This window comes from Bufo gargarizans, chromosome 2 (assembly GCF_014858855.1).
Source record: "Bufo gargarizans isolate SCDJY-AF-19 chromosome 2, ASM1485885v1, whole genome shotgun sequence".
Taxonomy (NCBI): Eukaryota; Metazoa; Chordata; class Amphibia; order Anura; family Bufonidae; genus Bufo; species Bufo gargarizans.
The window spans coordinates 327,792,209-327,814,396 of record NC_058081.1 but is presented as its reverse complement, the minus strand read 5'-3'; the positions used below and the strand labels follow the sequence as shown (position 1 = coordinate 327,814,396).

The 22,188-nt window shown below is 43.7% G+C and overlaps 1 protein-coding gene across 1 annotated transcript in view; it reads left to right on the top strand.

The window, feature by feature from the left end:
• METTL25 (methyltransferase like 25) overlaps positions 1-22,188 on the top strand; it is a 310,650-nt gene that overhangs the window by 136,026 nt on the left and 152,436 nt on the right. Inside the window, exon 4 of the mRNA XM_044277228.1 lies at positions 18,140-18,268. Coding sequence (XP_044133163.1) covers positions 18,140-18,268 — 129 coding nt within the window. The remainder of the gene's footprint in view (positions 1-18,139; positions 18,269-22,188) is intronic.

Here is a 22,188-nt window from a genome sequence, read left to right as displayed (position 1 = left end):
AGGAGATGTTTGGCGCATGGCTCACCTTACTGCTAAAAGACTTCACCTTTTTTGCTGAAGTGCATAAATCCTATCAGAGGTTAGATTACTTGTTCTTATCCACTGCACATCTCTCTGCCTTAGGTCGAATGCACACGGCCGTGTTCCGTGGCCGAGGGCGGTCCGTGGTATGCCGGGCTGGATTCTTGTTCAGAGCAGGAGCGCACTGCAGCATTGGTTGCTATGACGCTGTGCGCTTCATGCCACTGCTGCTGTACAGTAATACACTCTTATAGATCATACGAGTGTATTACTGTAGTGCAGCGGCGGCATGAAGTGCACGGCGTCATGGCAATCAATGACGCTGTGCGCTCCTGCTCTGAACAAGAATCCAGCCCGGCATACCACGGACAGTTCTCGGCCGCGGAACACGGCCGTGTGCATTCGGCCTGAGTGAAATCCTTACTCCTCAAATCCCACAATTCAGTGATAAGGGGATAACTAATAGCATTATGGACCCATGTTAAGAAACAGAAACAAAAAGAAATAGAGGATGTACTGAAGATCATTACTGATCTAGTCTGTGAAGGTTCTCATTTATCCAGGTCATGGTATATATCTGTAAAGAATAAGTCAAGGCAACTGGACGTACTGTAGATTTCTTGAAAACGTTTCACTCGTTCTTTCAACGAGCTTTCTCAATTCTGAGTGACTGTACAAAAATTCTGGGAATAAATATGAAAAATACAGCAACGTTTCGACATACAGGTCTTTCTCAAGATTGAGAAAGACCTGTGTGTCAAAACATTGCTGTATTTTTCATTGTGATTAAACACTAAATTTGGATTGAAGTTCGAGAGTGCCGTGACTTTTCTAAAGCTTAATCTAGAGAACAAACACAAACATTCACTAGCATAACAAGTTTTAGCTGAACTCCCGACACAGAGATAAACTTAATAACTGAATCATAAAGCATCCAAAGTGTATTTGCACGCTTGCCATGAAATACATACATGGTAATAGAGGCTCTAAACTAATGGCACTGATGGCAAAACGCAGACAAGCCCAAATGTACATAAAGGAGATCCAACTGCCCTCGGGAGGGTTAACCACCAAAATGTAGCCGCACAATTTGAAAACTTTTACTCCTCCTTATACAACCTGAGGATTGAAGACACACCACAGCTGACAGACAAGAGTGAATTAAGAAGTTTCTACACTCTACAGATACCCTCCTTGTCCACCCAACAGAAAACTCGACTTTTGGCCCCTTTCTCCATGCAGGAACTCCAGCTGGCCTTACAGCAGACCCCTATTTGGAAGAGTCCAGGTCCAGACGGACTTCCTGTAAACTACTACAACACATTCTCAGATACTTTAATACCACACCTACTATCAGATTTTACATTAGCAGCTAGTCATAGAGACTTCCCTGTACAGTCTTTAGAAGTACACATTTCCGTTCTGTCCAAGGAGGGAAAGGATGCCAAATTATGTAGTAGCTATCAACCTATATCATTACTCAACCTTGATGTCGAATTGTATGCCAAGATGCTTGCCAATAGGCTGAAATATCTACTCCCCTCCTTAGTCAACCAAGAACAAGTAGGATTTATAAAGGGCAGAGAAGGGAAAGATAACACCTTGCAGATACAGAACCTAATACAATACGCGAAGGCTAAAAAGGTCCCCATCGCACATTTATCCACTGACGCCGAAAAAGTGTTCGATAGAATAGATTGGCCATATATGCGGATTGCTCTAGAAAAATTTGGCCTACCAGACACCTTTTATAACTGTCATCTTTGCGTTATATACCCGCCCTACCGCATCAATTAGAATAAGCGGCACCCTATCCTCTAACTTCCAGATCACAAACGGAACAAGACAGGGATGCCCTCTCTCACCCCTTCTATTTCTTCTCACCATGGAGACACTTATACAACACCCAGACATTAGGGGGTAAAGGTCAGGGGACAATGACATTTGGCGGCGGCATATGCGGATGTCACGGAAGGTGTACAGAAAACTAGAAGACCCAAAATTAAGATCCGACTGACTGGATCCAAAACTAAGGAACCAAAGGGAAAGCCCTGCAACAGACCTGGCTCTCTCCCTAACTGCTCAGCCTATGCAAAAATCTCAATGGTAGATGATCGCATATCCTCGTTCCTCGACTGTATAACACCTGAACACCCTATAATAGTGAGGGGACACGACCACCGGCTCCCTACACTTGATACGGAGGGAGTCAGGGTCACCTGGGGTCCAGCAAACAGGAAAACACAAATTAATGAACAAAACTTATCTGTAGAAGACTCAGTAGTAGCATCCAGCATGCACACACTCCAGGAAGTTGTATAAACCGCAGAGTGATACAGTATGGGAAGGGATTTAAAGGGATGCAATCAGTGCAACTACATGACAGCTGAGAGAGGCTAACGAGATGAGAAAACGAAAGCAAAACAAAAGGAACCTCAAGCAGGAGGTTCTGAAGAACGTCTGACAGAGCTTCTCAGATGTCTAGTGGTGACAGTACCCCTCCTTCTACGAGTGGACTCCGGACACTCGGAGCACACCTTCCCAGGATGGGACCTATGGAAAGCCCTGATGAGACGAGTGGCCTTAATGTCCGTCACTGGGACCCACATCCTCTCCTCAGGACCATAACCCAATGAACGAGGTACTGGAGAGAACCGCGGACAACACGAGAATCCACAATCCTAGAGACCTGAAATTCAAGATTACCATCAACCACAATCAGAGGAGGAGGCAAAGACGAAGGTACAATGGGTTGGACATAAGGTTTTAATAAGGACTTATGAAAAACATTATGGATCTTCCAAGTCTGAGGAAGATCAAGACGGTAGGCAACAGGATTGATGACTGACAAGATTTTGTAAGGCCCAATAAACTTAGGACCCAACTTCCAGGAGGGAACCTTCAATTTGATATTCTTAGTAGACAACCACACCAGATCACCAACATTCAGGTCCGGACCAGGCACACGTCTCTTATCCGCCACACGCTTATATCTCTCACTCATGCTCTTTAGATTATCCTGAATCTTTTGCCAAATAGATGACAGACGAGGAGAATCTGTCCTCATCAGGTAAACCAGAAGACCCCTCTCCAGAGAATGTCCCAAACTGCGGATGAAACCCATATGCACCAAAAAATGGTGACTTATCAGAGGACTCCTGACGACTGGTTATTTAAAGCAAACTCAGCAAGGGACAAAAAAGAACACCAATCCTCCTGATTCTCCGCCACAAAACAGCGCAGATATGTCTCCAGATTCTGATTGACGCGCTCTGTCTGGCCATTCGACTGCGGGTGGAAAGCAGAAGAGAATGACAACCGAACCCCCAAGCGAGAACAGAAAGCCTTCCAGAATCTGGAAACAAACTGCGTGCCCCTATCAGAGACTATGTCTGAAGGAATACCATGCAATTTGACAATGTGATCAATAAATGCCTGCGCCAGCGTCTTAGCATTGGGCAAGCCAGGAAAAGGAATGAAATGCACCATTTTGCTAAAACGGTCCACCACCACCAGAATCACAGTCTTCCCCGAGGAACGAGGCAGGTCCGTAATGAAGTCCATGGACAGATGTGTCCAAGGACGGGAAGGAATGGGTAACGGAAGTAGAGGACCTGATGGCCGTGAATGAGGGACCTTGGCACGAGCGCAAGTCTCGCAGGCTGCCACAAAATCCTCATCTGACTTACGAAGCGCCGGCCACCAGAATCTCCGAGCGATGAGATCCACTGTGGCTCTTGCCCCCGGGTGCCCAGCAAGGACAGTATCGTGGTACTCCTTAAAAATCTTGTGTCTTAAAGCGAGAGGCACAAACAACCTCCCAGGAGGACAAAGATTAGGAGCCTCTGACTGGGCTACCTGAACCTCTGCCTCCAATTCAGGATAAAGAGCAGAGACCACCACCCCTTCAGCCAAAATGGGACCCGGGTCTTCAAAATTCCCACCTCCCGGAAAACAACGTGACAGGGCATCCGCCTTCACATTCTTAACCCCAGGGCGGACCGTAACAACAAAATTAAACCTTGAAAAGAACAAAGACCATCTGGCCTGTCTCGGGTTCAGACGCTTGGCTGACTCCAAGTAGGCCAGATTTTTATGGTCAGTAAAGACGGTAATAGGGTGTCCCTCTAGCCAATGGCGCCATTCCTCAAAAGCTAGCTTGATGGCCAACAACTCCCTATCTCCCACATCGTAATTTCTCTCTGCGGAGGGGAGTTTCTTCGAGAAAAAGGCACACGGTCGCCAGTTGGCAGGAGAGGGACCCTGAGACAAGACCGCACCCACACCCACCTCACAAGCGTCCACCTCAACTATGAAGGACAGAGAAACATCAGGTTGTACCAAGATGGGAGCGGAAGCAAAACTCTCCTTGATACTAGAAAAGGCCTTACGCGCCTCTACCGACCAGGAGGAAAAATCTACCCCCTTTCTAGTCATATCAGTGAGTGGTTTAACAACAGAGGAATAATTCAAAATAAACTTCCTGTAATAATTGGCAAAACCCAAAAAACGCATCAGCGCCTTCTGATTCTCAGGAAGCTCCCACTCAAGCACAGCGCGGACCTTCTCGGGGTCCATGCGAAAACCAGAAGCGGAGAGAAGAAACCCCAGAAATTGAATTTCTGGAACCGCAAACACACATTTTTCCAGTTTAGCGTACAATTTATTCTCCCGCAGGATGAGCAAGACCTGACGTAGGTGGTCCTTATGAGTTTTGAAATCAAAATGTCATCTAGATACACTAATACACATTTCCCCATTAAATGATAAAAAATGCTGTTCACAAAATGCTGAAAGACGGCTGGAGCATTCATCAAACCAAAAGGCATAACCAAATTCTCAAAATGGCCCTCAGGGGTATTGAAGGCCGTCTTCCATTCGTCTCCTTCTCTGACCCTGACCAGGTTGTATGCCCCTCTTAGATCCAACTTGGAAAAAACTTTAGCCCCAACAATCTGGTTAAACAGGTCCGGGATCAGAGGAAGCGGATAAGGGTCACGAATTGTGATACTGTTCAGCTCCCTGAAATCCAGACATGGTCTTAAAGAACCATCTTTTTTCTTAACAAAGAAAAAACAAGCGGCAACAGGTGACTTCGAGGGTCGTATGTGTCCCTTTCTCAGACTCTCAGAGATATAAGCACGCATAGCGACCCTTTCAGGTTGGGAGAGATTGTATAAACGAGATTTAGGCAGCTTGGCGCCTGGGGTGAGATTAATAGGGCAATCGTACTCCCTGTGAGGGGGCAATTCCTGAACACCACTCTCAGAAAACACATCTGAAAATTCAGAGAGAAAAGATGGTACAGTCTTAGTAGAAACCTCAGAAACAGATGTCGTGAGGCAATTCTCTCTGCAAAAGTCACTCCAACCATTTATTTGCCTCGCTTGCCAATCAATGGTGGGGTTATGTTTAGTGAGCCAGGGTAGCCCCAACACTAGAGGAGTAGGCAACCCGCTTAGGACGAAACATGACACATCCTCAACATGAGTATCACTCACAATCAAACGGATATTGTGAACTATGCCCTTTAACGATTTCTGAGAAAGTGGAACGGAATCAATAGCAAAAACAGGTATATCCTTTCCCAAAATGCATACCTGGAAACCATGAGTTATAGCAAATTGATTATCAATGAGATTGACAGCTGCTCCACTATCTACAAAAATCTCACAAAAAATGTTCTTGCTCTCTAGCGCCACCCTGGCAGGTAGGACAAAACGGGAACTACAAGCAAACGGAAAACCTTCAATTTCCGCATCAACCTTTCCAATAGTAACAGATGGAAAGTTTTTAGAGGATTTTTTTCTTTTTGTTTCTTTATTACTCTCAAAAAACTGCCTGAATCTCCTAGAGGGACAAACATTTGCCAAATGATTTATACCTCCACAACAGAAACAAACCTTCCTATGATAGCTGAATCTTCTATTATCAGAGGCAAGCAAACCCAGCTGCATGGGCTCCTGCTCAGAAGGGATTGAGAGCGACTGAGACCCCTGTGCACTGAATGAGACCGCCGCACTGTCCTTGGACTGAGTATGACAGGAAGGAGTGATCTCTCCTCTCTCTCTAAGACGCCTGTCAATACGAACGGCCCGAGACATGGCAGAGTCCAAGGAGGTAGGTCTCTCATGAAAGGCAAATGCATCTTTCAATCCCTCTGAAAGACCATGGCAAAATTGACTTCGGAGTGCAGCATCATTCCAACCAGTATCAGCTGCCCATCTCTGAAATTCTGAACAGTATATCTCTGCGGACTGTTTACCATGGCATAAAAGACGTAGTCTAGACTCAGCCAGAGCAATACGATCCGGATCATCATATATCTGACCCAGGGCTAAAAAAAATTCATCTACTGAACAGAGGGGCCATGCCCCCACCGGCAGCGAAAAGGCCCAGGACTGAGCGTTATCCCTGAGCAGCGAGATGATGATCCCCACCCTCCGCTCCTCATCACCAGAGGAATGGAGAAGTAGGCGATAATGGAGTTTGCAAGCCTCTCTAAAACAAACAAAATTCTCACTACCCCCGGAGAACGTATCCGGAAGCGAGATTTTAGGCTCAGAACAAATTCCATGAACGCAAGCAGAAACGGTCACCTGAAACTGAGAGACAGTTTTCCGGAGATCTGCTACCTCCAGTGAAAGACCCTGCATGCGGTCAATCAAGGTTGAAACCGGATTCATGCTTAAGATGGTTTTGGCGGGCATATCCTCGTTCCTCGACTGTATAACACCTGAACACCCTAGAATAGTGAGGGGACACGACCACCGGCTCCCTGCACTTGATGCGGAGGTAGTCAGGGTCACCTGGGATCCAGCAAACAGGAAAACACAAATGAATGAACAAAACTTATCTGTAGAAGACTCAGTAGTAGCATCCAGCATGCACACACTCCAGGAAGTAGTATAAACCGCAAAGTGATGCAGTATGGGAAGGGATTTAAAGGGATGCAATCAGTGCAACTACATGACAGCTGAGAGAGGCTAACGAGATGAGAAAACGAAAGCAAAACAAAAGGATCCTCAAGCAGGAGGTTCTGAAGAACGTCTGACAGAGCTTCTCAGATGTCTGGTGGTGACAGCGGATGACTTACTCATCATAACTTCCAACCCAGAGGTATCCTTACCCCTGTTATCAGAGCTGTTTGACGATTTTCAATGTATATTGAACTTTAAAGGGAACCTGTCACCAGTTTTATGGTGTCCTAACTAAGGGCAACATAAATAAGTGACTGATTCTCTTCAAAATGCTGGGTCACTTTCTTAAATTGACCCAGTCAATCTGCCAACATCTTGTATTGAAAAGCTCCAGCTTATAATGATGAGTCATGAATATTCATGAGCTCCTGACTCTCCCCGCCCGCCCACCTGCTGCTGAGTGACAGTTATTTTCCATATGAATCAGCAGCAGGTGGGCAGGGGAGTGGCTATAGCTCTGAAATAAATATACGCTGGACTCAATGACATCACGCCTGACTCAAATCAGCATGCGGCATCTTTGTGTGTATATTATGAGGTAACCATCTGTCACACCAGTAAGTGAATACATCTAAGGCACTTTTTAGTAGTTAATGATTGTATATAATTAGTTAGATTATAATCAAATATCCACATGACAGGTTCCCTTTAAGATTAATCCGACAAAGTCGACAGCCATGAATATCTCCTGCCCTCAGAACATGATCCAAAAGGCAAAATCCAATGCCAGTTTCGGGTGGTCACCCAATTTTATAAAATACTTGGGCCTACAGCTGTCCACCAATCCTGATTACTGGTTCTCTCAAAACTATGTCCCACTGCTTCGACAAATAGAAAGTATAATAGCTTCTTAGAAAATCCCATATATCTCATGGCTAGGTCGGGTCAATCTCCTAAAGATGATGATAATCCCAAAATTACTATATTTATTTAAGACCCTTCCCAAATTCCTGCCCCTTTCCTTTTTTGCTTGAATCCGTAAAACTTTCCTAAAGTACACATGGGGAAATAGAATGTGCAGAGTACCCCACTCCACCATGATTAAACCTAGACACGTGGGAGAAATTGGTTTCCCTGACATTGAAAGCCTATATAGATCGGTTCAGCTGACATGTATATGTTCAGATTGAGGAGGAAATGGTGGGATACTCACTTACCCAAGCTCTAATTGCGTCACATCAGGGAAACATCCTCCCACCGGAACCTTTACTCTGACAAAGGCTCCTCTTTCTGTTTGGGTGCATTCCCAACTCAAACCCAAACTACGGGATCACGCCTCTCCCCTACTGGGTTTAGAAGATCTTTGGGCCTGAATGACTCATTTAACACCCTTTAGACTGGCAGGGAGAGAATAGTAAACGGTTATAGATTGTGACATTTTGGAAGACTGAACTTTCCCGGACCTACCTACCCTACAATCTAAGTGCTCATGCTTTAAGATAGACCACCTTACCTGATCTCAGCTTCTATTCAACTACAGGAGCTTACCGATTGCAGACATTTTACAAAGGACCATTACTGGTTTGAAAAGTTAGCTGCTCAAAGATCCCTCGCCCGAAGCGCATTTCTACAATATATAAAATGCTAGTGGGCCCCACAGACAGTACTGCACCCTCATATATTACTACCTGGGAACGTGAATTAAACATTAAGCTCTCCGAGGAGGACATTGTAAAGTTATATAAGAATGCATCTAGGTGTATTACCATGCAGGAGACCTCCTATAAGGTAGTCAGTAGGTGGTATAAAACCCCGGCAGCTCTACATGCCATGAACCCCCTTATCCCCTCATCCTGCTGGAGATGTCTCTCAGGCCCTGGAACTTACTTACACTTATGGTGGGACTGTCCCCTGATTAAACCCTTCTGGAGTAGAATAGGAGTTGTGCTTAACAAGGTATGTGTGGGAGCTCCTGTGTCATGGCGGGGAGCGGGGAACCCCCCCCCCCCCCCCCCACTGTGCAATGACAGTGGCTGCAACGCCAGATAGCAGGGCACAGAGAGCTGGTCACCACCTAAAGTAACCCTGAGCTCTCCCTGGACTCCTAACGCATGAGCCGCCTCAGATGGTAAGGGGGCTCATGCTCTTGAACCTAGGACACTACTATCCCTGTAATGCCCTAGGCCTAATGACAGGGCAGAGACCACCCATTCATCCTACACCACGGATGAAAAGGTGTCTCCAGTGGCAGACAGGAAGCAAGACCATGGGATAAACAGTATGGCAGGTAAGTTACACAGCAACATAATTATGCTATCCACCCTTACCTGCCGTAGCCAAGATGGAATGCGGCTCCAGGCTGGGAAACCCACAGTCTTGTCTTCGCTTAAACCCCTCCGGGAAAGCATGCCCCTTTCGAAGCCAAGACACCACCAGAAAACCTCCATACACCAACCACACCAATACAACATACACCAGGTGGGGGAGGAAAACAGAGACACACCGGAGGGGACACACAGCCAGGGCAAGGAAACAATATAATAAATAGGGGTGACTCACACAGACACAAAGACATACCGTCAGGGAGCAGAGCTCCTACTGAGGCAGACGACAAAATAAGACTGACCACAGGCTCCAACACACCATCATATAAAGAGGCCTGAGGTCACACCCACCACACCTAGCAGACACACCTAAATTAACCCTGTGACAACCAAAATGGGGAAAACACCAACTAAAGGAAAGTGTACGTGCAAACAGCAAACTACTCGTTGCCCCCGGCAACCAGTCTGCACAGCATCACGGTCAAACAGTAATTTGGCCGTGACATCCAGCTATCGCACCTACCTTGCTATTTCTGAACTTACTGACTGCCTCCCAGACTACCTATAACTGCTTACATTGTACTGGAAACAGACACAAACACCCCCCTTATCCCACTGGCTGTGGAAGGTGGACCAAATAGCAAGGTTGGAAGAACTTGGATCATACACATATACTTACTTCAGCTGTCAAATACACTAAGATCTGGTTGACCTGCCTGGTATTTGCTGAAGGAACGGATTCCCATCAATTTATGACAGATTGAGGTTAAAAGATTGACCACTCCCTATACAACTTGAGGTGTTCCCCGCGCATTCCAAAGTCCAGCACTCTAATGTACTTTTACTTTATTACAGGCACTAGCCTAACTGTTCTTAATGATTATGTTATATAATTTTTACTCCCACTACCTTCAGTTTTATCTTTATATCTATATTGGTTGCTTAGGTGATCTAGATTCATAAGAGACTTGTTTCCAGCTCCTGTAGTTCATTGTGTCATAAAAATTGAGTCTGCAATTGTATTTCATGTGGGAAACTAATGTTATTCACATGGCTTAAGCCATGTGACATTTACAAAAGATTTTATTTTATTTTTTTGTAAGACATGCTGTATTGTTGATTACTTTATTAATAAAAATAAAGAATAAAAAAAAGTGCTAAATATGCAGGGCCAAATTTATCATTAAAGTGCACCACTTTTAGTGGCGTGAAAAAGTTGCAAAGTGCTTGTTTATGACTATCAATGGCACTTGCTCAAAAGCTTTTTGGCAGGTGCTGTTACTCTGCTGGCCTTGCCACTTTCCCGAAAATGGCGCGCGGCGGCGGAGGAGGCGGCAGAGCCAGCATCCCTGCAACAGTTGTCATCTTCTACGCACGTTTTCTGGTATAGGAGAACACTGATATCTAATTCTCAGTTCAGGAGCACGGACTGTCAGATGCTGTGCCTAATTTATGACTAAGCGTACGCCTTGTCATAAATCAGGCGCAGCATCTAGCGCTGCGCCTGGTTATCATAGCCTGGGTATGCCGCCGAGCTATAATAAATCATGGCCACAGTGTATAAAAATATAACCTAATTAAAACACACAACCACCTTTATGCAACTTTGCAGCAAAGATTAACGAAAAAATTCAAAATTACAACCTAAGTGCGTACGTTAGCAGAGTACTTATGCAAATAAAATGCAGTATAGTCTGCAAACAAGTGTAAAATGTGTGGAGTTTATACAAATCTCACGTGTCTACATTCAATGATATATGTGCTAAAGAAATGCAAAAAACTGCTGGAATGCAAGTATTTTGGATTATGCAGTATATCATTTCCAGCCCCCTATACAAACTGTAATCCTGTACATACAGTATCCTATACAAACTGTAAAACTGAACCTCATATAATGCATTAACTAAGGCTACTTTCACACTTGCATTCGGAGCGGATTCGTCTGGTGTCTGCACAGATGGATCCGCACCTATAAGGCTACTTTCACACCTGCGTTCAGGTGTCCGCTCGTGAGCTCCGTTTGAAGGGGCTCACAAGCGGCCCTGAACGCAGCCGTCTGGCCCTAATGCATTCTCAGTGGAGGCGGATCCACTGAGAATGCATCCGTCTGCCAGCGCTCAGCCTCCGCTCAGTGAGCGGACACCTGAACACTGCAAGCAGCGTTCGGATGTCCGCCTGGCCGTGCGGAGGCGAGCGGATCCGTCCAGACTTATAATGGAAGTCAATGGGGACAGATCCGCTTGAAGATGCCACAATATGGCTCAATCTTCAAGCGGATCCGTCACCCATTGACTTTCAATGTAAAGTCTGAACGGATCCGCTCAGGCTACTTTCACACTTAGAAATTTTTCTAAGTTATAATGCAGACGGATCCGTTCTGAACGGATGCAAACGTCTGCATTATAGGAGCGGATCCGTCTGATGAAACATCAGACGGACCCGCTCCGAACGCTAGTGTGAAAGTAGCCTAATGCAAACGCTTAGATCCGTTCAGAACGGATCCGTTTGCATTACCATGAACAAAAAAAAAAAAATAATACTTTTTTTTTTTTTTTTTATGTTCATGATAGTGCAAACGGATCCGTTTTGACTTTACATTGAAAGTCAATGGGGGACGGATCCGTTTGAAAATTGAGCCATATTGTGTCAACTTCAAACGGATCTGTCCCCATTGACTTGCATTGTAAGTCTGGACGGATCCGTTTGCCTCTGCACGGCCAGGCGGACACCCGAACGCTGCAAGCAGTGTTCAGGTGTCCGCCTGCTGAGCGGAGCGGAGGCCAAACGCTGCCAGACTGATGCATTCTGAGCGGATCCGCATCCACTCAGAATGCATTAGGGCTGGACGGATGCGTTCGGGGCCGCTTGTGAGAGCCTTTGAACGGAACTCACAAGCGGAGCCCCGAACGCAAGTGTGAAAGTAGCCTAAGGCTGCTTTCAGACGGGTAATAATATGGAGGCTTTATTACTCCTGTATTATGGACACAATACCTGAACCTCTTGCAGTTCATCAGAACATAAATTTGATTGATGAACTACAGGAAGCTTTCTGAAAAGCAGCTATTTAAAAAAAAGAAAAGAAAAAAAAAAGAAACCACAGTTTTTTAAAATGATTATGGCGACTGTCAGTGAGCGATAGTTGTCTTTTTTGGCTAATGGTATTTTTTTTTCCCCGTTAGACAGTCATTGCTATAACTGCAGCGTGGAACTGGGATCGCCATATAGATGTATATTTTATATAGATCAGGATTTTTATAGATTGAGTAGGGACAGTGTAGAATGTAAACTTTATTGATGTTTGTAAATGTCTATTTGGTAAATGTCTGGGTCATGGTATTAAGAGTAGGATAGATAGGAAAAAGGAGGATTGGTGGGTGGGAATTTCACCCAGATCCGCCTGTTCCTGAAAACCCGAACCGAGCGCCAATACTTGTATGTGATGGGTATATATAATAATTAATAAATAAATATTTTGGTATATAGTAGTTGAATTAGATGTGGCGTGAGTACGTACGGCCCGTCGTATGTAAGATCGACCGATTCAATGTTTAGCAGGTAATTACAGCATATAGGTTAAAAGCGTGTAGAAAAAGATACATGTATCAGATATATACTAGAGTATCGTATACTTTTACTCACTTCACGAGGGGGGTGGTTTATCAGAATAAGCATAATACACCTGTAAACCAAAACCTTCTGTTCAGTTGTCTTTATTTGTGGTAAAAATCTGGCTACGGTTAATATCAGAAAATAGACTTGGACTGACTTTCTGAGCGATAGTTGGTGCATGTTGGGCAATACATTTAACCCCTGAAAGTGCACTATCTGTCCACTGTTTATCAGCACAATGTACAGGTAAATGGTTTTTTTAATGATATCACAGATTTGTGGATACACAAGGCTATAATTCGGGACAAAAACCGGAGTGGATTGTTTTTCTCTCCTATTCCCATATACAGCTTCCCTCTTTGTGGTTTTAGGAAATATCAGATCCACACATGGTTTAGATGAAACCTATTTCATAGACTGACTTAAAGACTGGCCTTAATAATGTCGCAATGAAAGATGGTCGGCAACAGCATTCATCTCTTTTGAAAAAGCCTGATCATCAGAATAATTGCATCTAGCGCGTATACACTAACCCATGGGTATGTTTTGAATAACACGTGGGGGATGACATGATGCTGCAAGAAGAGTGGTGTTGCCGGGAGTTTCCTTGCGATATGTGTGAATAATCACCTTAGATGTACTTACGTCACCTGTGAGAAGAAGATCTAAAAACGGATGGTGGAAGCATCAAAATGGAGGGTAAATTTAAGATTAAGTGTATTATTATTGAGATATTCTCCAAACAGTGGTACTGTCGGCTGTTCTCCAGACCATATAAATAACAAATCGTCAATATAACGACCGTACCACTGCAGGGACGCTCCCCAAGGATTGTCAGAAGAGAACAAATAATTGTGCTCCCACCATGCCATGTAAATATTTGCCATGGAGGGCGAGAATTTTGCCCCCATGGTTACACCAGTGGGCTGCAAGAAGAAACGGTGATTAAACATAAAAACATTATGCTTAAGCAAGAAAAAAGCCACATTCAAAATATAATCCTGAAAAGTGGGACGAAAATCAGAATATATATTAAAGGAACCACTTTAGGGAAACAATAGCTAGATTATGAGGAATAGCTGTATATAGAGAGGTTACATCCGCTGTGATCCAAACGAACCCAGGCTGCCATACAAAATGATAAAAAAAACTGTAAAACCGTTCTGGTATCCAAACCTGGGATCGATTAGACCAAGGGCTGCAAAATACTGTCAACCCATGCAGATAGTCTCTCAGTGAAAGACCCAATACCTGCCACAATAGGATTCATGGACGGTGGAAAACCACCCTTGTGAACCTTTGGCAATGAATGGAAAATGGGAATATTAGGATGAGGAACATAAATATAATCCACCTGCTTTTTGTCGGCCTGCTTAATTATAACATCATTCATATTCTCCAATTCCATAAGCGCAGTGCGTTCTCAACACAAGAAACCGTGAATGATCTACAAGTGATCAATCTTTCTTCTGAGATATTGACTCAATCCCAAATCGATGTTTTGGCAAGGGGTCTGTCCTTTTCGCCCATCTGTCACTTTGATTTTTATCATACCATCATTGATGTCAATAGACTAGCCCGTAATCTTACCCTAAAAAATCATTTTTCTAATGCCGATATGTCAGATGATGTACATGTTCCTTCTTCTAGTTCGTGTTCTACATCATTGTATCCTAATGTGGCCTCTTTTTCCTTTCAGGAACTTATGAATATTTCTTATATTCAGCAATTCCGTCCAATCTCTGAAGAAACGCGTTAATGATTTTTCTCATAGCTTTGTTACTCATAATCGTGACTTTAATCCTGTTCAATCACGTTCACCTGCATTAGATCGTTTTCAGGAGTTGGTAGAACGTGCCTTATGCATTTTTGATAATGCAGTGCGAACGCCAAGTGCGAACAAACCGCATAACAACACCCGGGACCCCCGCCGATCAGCTGTTTGAGAAGGCAGCGGCGCTCCAGCAGTGCCGTGGCCTTCTAACTGTTTACCGCCGGCCCACTGACGTCACGACTAGTATCAACTAGCGTGGGCGGGGCTAAGCTCCATTCAAGTGAACAGAGCTTAGCCCCGCCCACGCTAGTTGATACTAGTCGTGACGTCAGTGGGCCAGCGGCCCGGCGGTAAACAGTGAGAAGGCTGCGGCGCTGCTGGAGCGCCGCTGCCTTCTCAAACAGCTGATCGGCGGGGGTCCCGGGTGTCGGACCCCCGCCGATCAGAAGCTGATCTATCCAGAGGATAGATCATCAGTTAAATGAAAGTGCAGAACCCCTTTAAGTCAGGTGAATACCTGTGTTCTTTGTCATGAGTAAGGATCCACATTTGGCGATCCGAAACGCGTAGACGTGTATTGTATGTCGGTTTTTAAGGCATTTTTTCATTAAAGATTATTTTATTCCTGGGAAGCTGGATTTTTCCTGTTCGATTTTAGCTACATGTTGGCGTCCGCTTCCTGACGTCTATCCGTGCCTCCCTTGGCTATAAATAGCCAGGTGAGCACTGCAATCTGACTTTGGTTGCAAGGATATATGAGGTACGTCCTTTGCTGGTGAACTGCAACCCTTATAGAACGTATGACATGCGTTCTTGGCAGGGAAAGGGTTAAGGATGCATGTACACACTTACCTTATAAACCAAATCATTTGTCTTGTATCTATGTTTCTTTTTTATATTACTTTCAATAGAGTCCTGAGCTGTGGCCGCCTCCACACTGAAGTACTTTCATGTACGTTTTATGTAATTTTCTTCCTGTTTCATGGAGCTTTAATTTTGTGTTTCTTCCACTTTAAGGAAGTAAATCTTTTCATCTGCGATGTTGGAGGGAGGTGCAGGCTTGTTACAGTACTGAACAGAGAATCAATAAAAATAGTAATAACGTAGGCGACGCTTGTGTTGAATGATTAAATTCTGCACAATGAGCTATCATACTGCTCTGGATTAAATGCAGCAGAGAAATGAGAAGTAGTAAAACAACAGCGCAAGTAACGATCAGCTTTGATAGTGCAAATGGCCCAATAAAGCTTAATTTAGGTGTTTCATACGTTCTTTCCCATAAGACTTGAGAGTTCAAAGCTTTCTTTTATAAGGATGTGGAGAGGCATTGTTAAAGGTAAGTATCGAAAGGATCACATTTCCCTACTTAAACACATTAACATACTCTTTTAGCGCTAATCAACTTTTTCTCATAAAACATTAAAATTCTAACCAGATTGCTGCTATGGATGAAAGAGGACAATACATTTTAAAAGTAGATCCCTCCCCTCCAAGAAGTGAGAGAAGGGTTTTCGAAGTAATATTAAAGTGAAGTCGGAGGGACCTTGGATTGGAGTTGTGTTTTTCTAAGTAGAAGAAACATTTGCAGAAACTGATATGGGATCCCGCTGAGAGTTACAGTGAATAAATCTGTATCGTAAATTAGCCCGCTACATGGATGTGACATGGAAATGACACAAAGATACATTAGCTATTTGGAGAGTTGTGAATAAAGATCAGCTGGATCGTACTAGAGTAGAAGTAAAGAAAACTCCTGCACTTCTTATTTCAAAAACATTTGACTTGGATAAAATAAACCTATGGAATAAATAGTTACAAGAATAGGTGCACTAATGTGGTGGATGCAAACAGTAACATCGGACTAAACCCTCACACTGATGTTAAAAATAAGACTTTAGCCAGTATATCCTTATATTAAAGACATACCTGAGCCCGCGCACCACGCCAAGGTTTCTCAAGTGGCACGGGACCTAACGCTAAACCTGCCTGTACCGTATGGGTAGTACCAGGAGCAAGTGGGCAAATTACAGCAGCGTAAGGTCCAACTCGCAGCAAACAGCTCCCAGTTCCCTCCAGTGTGACTAACCACACATCCAAATAAACCTCTCTAATGAGAGGCGCAGTCTTGTGGTCTTTTCTTATCACAGATCTCCATGCTTCTTGGTCCTTGGGTATACTATTCCATCATAGACTGGGGAAATCTGATTTTACACAGTTGTATGACCCTGTGGGCTGTATTGCAGCCTCATGACACAGTGTCATATTACTGATTTAAGGGTCCATTCACACGTCCGTTGTTTCTTTCCTGATCTGTTCCGTTTTTTGCGGAACAGATCTGGACCCATTCATTTTCAATGGGTCCTGAAAAAAATCGGACAGCACAATGTCTGATTTTTTTTTTTTCAGGACCCATTGAAAATGAATGGGTACAGATCTGGTCCAGATCTGTTCCGCAAAAAACGGAACAGATCAGGAAAGAAACAACGGACGTGTGAATGGACCCTAAGGCAACCCCCTGGTTCAAGAAAAAATAAATAAAAAATAACTGGGGAGCGAGCAGAACGTCTTTTTAGCCGCAGATCTGCAGATTCCTAGGCTACTGTTTTGTCATCCAAGATGGCCTCACAACTTCTCAGACTAACTGATGCACACTGTGCATTTGATAGCACAAGATGCCTTCTGCCTTTGAAATGGCCAGGGCTGGTCATGTGAATGGTTCTGGCCAATCCGAGGGCAGGATGGACATACAGAAACAGTCTTGGAGTTCCAAATGCACAGTGTACATCATAAAAGGTGCGGCCACCTTGAATGACAAGGGAGGAGCTCCGAACTGGTGACTTTGTAGATGAAAATGAGGGCACCAGGTAAGGCTACTTTCACACTGGCGTTTTGGTTTCTGTTTTTAAGATCCGTTCGGGGCTCTCACAAGCGATCCAAAACGGATCAGTTTTGCCCTAATGCATTCTGAATGGGAAAGGATCCGCTCAGAATGCATCAGTTTGCCTCTGTTCTGTTTCCATTCCGCTTTGGAGGAGGACATCAAAATGCTGTTTCCACCGTCTGACGAAACTGTAAGTCAATGGGGACGGATCTGTTTTCTCTAACATAATCTGCCACAATAGAAAACGGATCCGTCCTCCATTGACTTTCAATAGTGTTCAAGACGGATCAGTCTTGGCTATGTTACAGATAATACAAACGGTTTCGTTCTGAAAGGATGCATGCGGTTGTATTATCTGAACGGATCCGTTTGTGCAGATCCATGACGGATCCGCACCAAACGCGAGTGTGAAAGTAGCCTTAGGGTTCTGTTTGCTCCCAAATTAATGGGAATTAATTTCTTGTACTGGAGGGTCAGTTTAATAATGAAGGATTATTTCAAAATCCAGCATTGTTTGACCTCTTACATCAATATGAGAGATTTAGTACCACAGTCCTTTGGTTTGATACAGAATGTACTTTATACCAGAACAATTTTCATCTTATTAAAGATTCCTGCACTATATCGAACCGTATCATTGCATTACATGATCTGTCTTCAGAACACGTCAAGCTTCTGTACGAGCAGCTATACGCTATTGATTTACTGGCAACAATCAAGCAAAAGTGTCCAGTGAAAGGTTACTAAAAGATGAAGCCTTTTTTTTCTAATACAACTGTTATAATATGGATCATCTACAAAAGGAGTGGATTTGTGAATTGGGGTCCTTTCATATGTGCTATTATACATTCAGCTGTATCTCTGTATTATAATCCATCCTGTTATGTACCATTTCCCAGTCTGAATGCGGCCAGCAGTGGAAACAATGGGAGAGATTTATTATTACGGTCAGAAGATGCACCAAACGTAATCACAGTGACTCGCGATGAGTGATCAATTTGGTGCGTCATGTTAGACACTTGTCTCTTTCTTATGCCACCCCTTGGTGGACTTTCTTAAAGAGGACCTCTTACTTCTGCTTGTCTTTTTTTTTTTGTAATTATTTGCATCCTCCTTGTAATAACATTTCTGGAGCATCTAATATGGCTCTGATACGTGCCATTCCTTTATTACTCCTGCTACAAGATATGAATTCATTACTAGCAGTTTGCAATGAAGGTCTAGATGGGCGTTACTAGGTTTCTTTTTTTTTTTTGGGGGGGGGGGGGGGGTCCCCTGCACAATTGTACACTAGCAGCACGGATTGGATTGTGTCAGACAGTGCAATGACACCCCACCTAATTGGTAATACTCATCTGGACCTTCATTGCAAACTGATAGTAATTTATTAATAATTTCTAGCAGGAATAATAAAGGAATGGCACAATCTACAGTCATAAGAATAGATATTCCAGAATTGCTATTACATGGAGAATGCAGGTAGTGATTAGAACAGACCCTTCATGAGAAGTTACAGATCTGTTTTATTTTACTTGCTTATATAGCGCCAACATATTTGGCAGCACTGTACAGACATTATCACCACTCATTGTCCCCAGTGGGGCTCACAATCTAAGGTCCCTATCAGTATGTCTTTAGAGTGTGGGAGGAAACCGGAGGAAACCCACACAAACACTGGGAGAACATACAAGCTCCATGCAGATGTTGTCCTTGGCCAGATTCAAACCTAGGTGCCTTGGTCCTCTTTACGACTATGGGGCTGAGCTGCACCTAGGTCTAGGGAAAGCTGCAAGAAGATCGCAGAACCACAGGGAGCACCACTGCCTTCTCGAACAGCTGATTGGTGGTGGTCCCGGGTGTGGTACCCCACCAATCAGATACTGATGAACACACCGATCTGCAAGTATCAGAGTACAAGGGAAGGAGGCAGGAGAAATGTGTCAGTCTTCTATGTCTTTTCTATGCTGCTTGTCTGCCTTCAGTTGTATACATGCAACTTTCATGGAATTTCATGCAGCTTTCAGAGGAAGAATAAAGAAAGTCTTAAGTGAAAGAACAGCACCCCAAAACCTGCTCAAATGATATATGTCTGGAACAAAAGTATATAATGCTACAATCTGAAACTACAAGAATAGTCTATGCATATGACAAAAAGGACGCATTACTGATACCCACCAAGCAGAGCTGGGTGTAATCTGGATGTATGCTCTTATATAAAGTACATGGGTTTTATGGGTTTTATGCCGTGTGTCGGGGATCATGGCACGAGTCACTATATATTAAAGTCTGGTGACACAGGTTAAATAATATGGTTAGGGGAGAAAAGCTGGTGTTAGTTCTCCTTCACACAGCCGTGTGGACATCTGTGAAAAGAAGGAAGAATTCATGTTTGGTCTGTGTTTTTTTATTTTTATTTGACCTCTGTGTATTATTCGTATTCAACGAACATGCACATGGTCTTGATAAAGGCTGGAATCAATTACTGGTCAGTCTTGTGAAGACCCAGTAAGGCCTCATGCACACAAATGTATTTTCTTTCCGTGTCCGTTCCGTTATTTTTGCGGACCGTATATGGGACCATTCATTTCCATGGGTCTGCAAGCAAAATGTAAGTTACTCCGTGTACATTCCGTTTCCTTATGTCCGTATTTCCGTTCCGCAAAAAAATTGAATCTGTCCTATTATTGTCCACATTATGGACAAGCATATTGCTGTTCTATCAGGGGCCAGCTAATCTGTTCCGCAAAATATGGAATGCACCCGGACGTCATCCGTATTTTTTGGAGGATCCGTTTTTTGCGGACCGCAAAATACATACGGACGTGTGTATGAGGCCTAAAGTAGAGCTTCAAGGGCATCGGTCACCACATACCACCATGTCAAGTGACTGACAGCTGTCCATTCTCACTTATAAGCAGAGTCCAATGATGTCTGCGGCATCTTCATATGTTCCGTCAATATGTGCCATTGCAATTCGTTGCACCCAGAGCCTCCCATTCCTGTCTTTTGTGCTGGGACCCCCCCCACTGTGATGGACAGACCAGGCAGTCCCTGTAGTCTGGTGAGATCCCATTCTGTACAAGCGCAGTAACAGAATAAAGACTGCCGGGCAGATGGGCAATCTCTAGCCCTTTACTGCGCATATACAGAACATGATCCCACAAGACTTCAGGGACTGCCCATCAGAGAGGTAGGGGACTCTGCATAGCAGACAGGGAGGGGAACATCTGGGTGCAAAGTGGTGTAATGGCACCACCTTCATTGCACCTTTGGGGTAATTTGCATATTATGAAAAGTGTTTATTCGGAGGATTGATAGAACGTGGAGATGCCAGAGACCTCATGGGACTCTGCCTACAGCTGCCGACCCTTTTGTATAGTGGTATATGGTGCCATATGCCCTTTCAAGTTTACAGACTGCCAGTACACAGACTTTGCCCGTTTTGGTAACTCTCCATATATCCTTTCTTTTTCCTCTCGTTCCACCTCAATGGGTGTAATTATATGCACAATGTATGAATTCTGGTATTACCAGCTTGTAGATACTTGATATCTGGCTTTTATTACTTGTCGCTAATTGATGGCAATGTGTCTATATATTGTCACAAAGGATTACGTCTATCTTCCTAAGCTGATCTCAAAATGAAAAAAAAGTTTTATAAATGAGCATAAGCCCTTCACAGTGAAACTTTTCTGTAACACGTATACTTAGAAGGTGCTAAAATGCCTTGTATCTAGTGTTTTGGTCCCCAAGGCAGTGAAATGATGAAGCCTGCATTAATACAATAACTTGATAGTTGTATAACAATGTGTTATGTATATCCTAATGGCTATCCTGACTAGAAGTCTATTCACAAAGCATTGCCGTTGTTTAAGAGAAAGCTTACACCATAGGTTTTTCTCCCATATGTTGGCAGTTTAACAGCATCTTGAGCAGAATCCTCCTTGTAAATTCATTGGGTTGTAATGGAGCCAGGACAGGCAATAAATTTTAAACTTTTGAGTTTCTTCCGAGCCAGGTATTAAAATGTGCCTTGGAACCAGAAAAGGTATATGTTTGGCCAAACATAAATTTAGAAATCACACTTTCTATAAGATGCAATGCACAGAAAATCCCAATGATCTATCTATGTGGTTTGAGACCTTTTCACAGCCAGCTCATTAAATTTCAGGCTTCTCACTCAATGGTAAACCAAAAAGTCAGGATGTTTCCCTACAGCATTACATGAACCTAATCCAAATAATACTTTGCTGGAAGCAGTAATGCATATAGCATGAAGCCTTTTAGCTTATTCCCTAAGTATTTTCTTGGGTAGGCGAAATCAGTACCATACCGTACCAAAACATATAGTGGTGGACCATATTCTATGTTCCAAGGGATTTGTATTTGACCTCAACATTGCTGAGCAGAGCCAAATACCAGATGTATTTTACCACCATACATTAAGAATGTTGGGGCGCCATTGCGGTAGTTTATTATACCATTTACTGACTTTAGACTGGATAACAAGTTGGGTAAAGGGCATTTCCCCACAAATTACATGTCTTATTGTATGGGTCTCTGAATATCCACCTGTTTATATTATCTTGGTATTTTACACAGGTGAGGCTCTGCTCCAATGATGTCTAGTGCTAAGTACTGTAATCATGAAAATGGAAA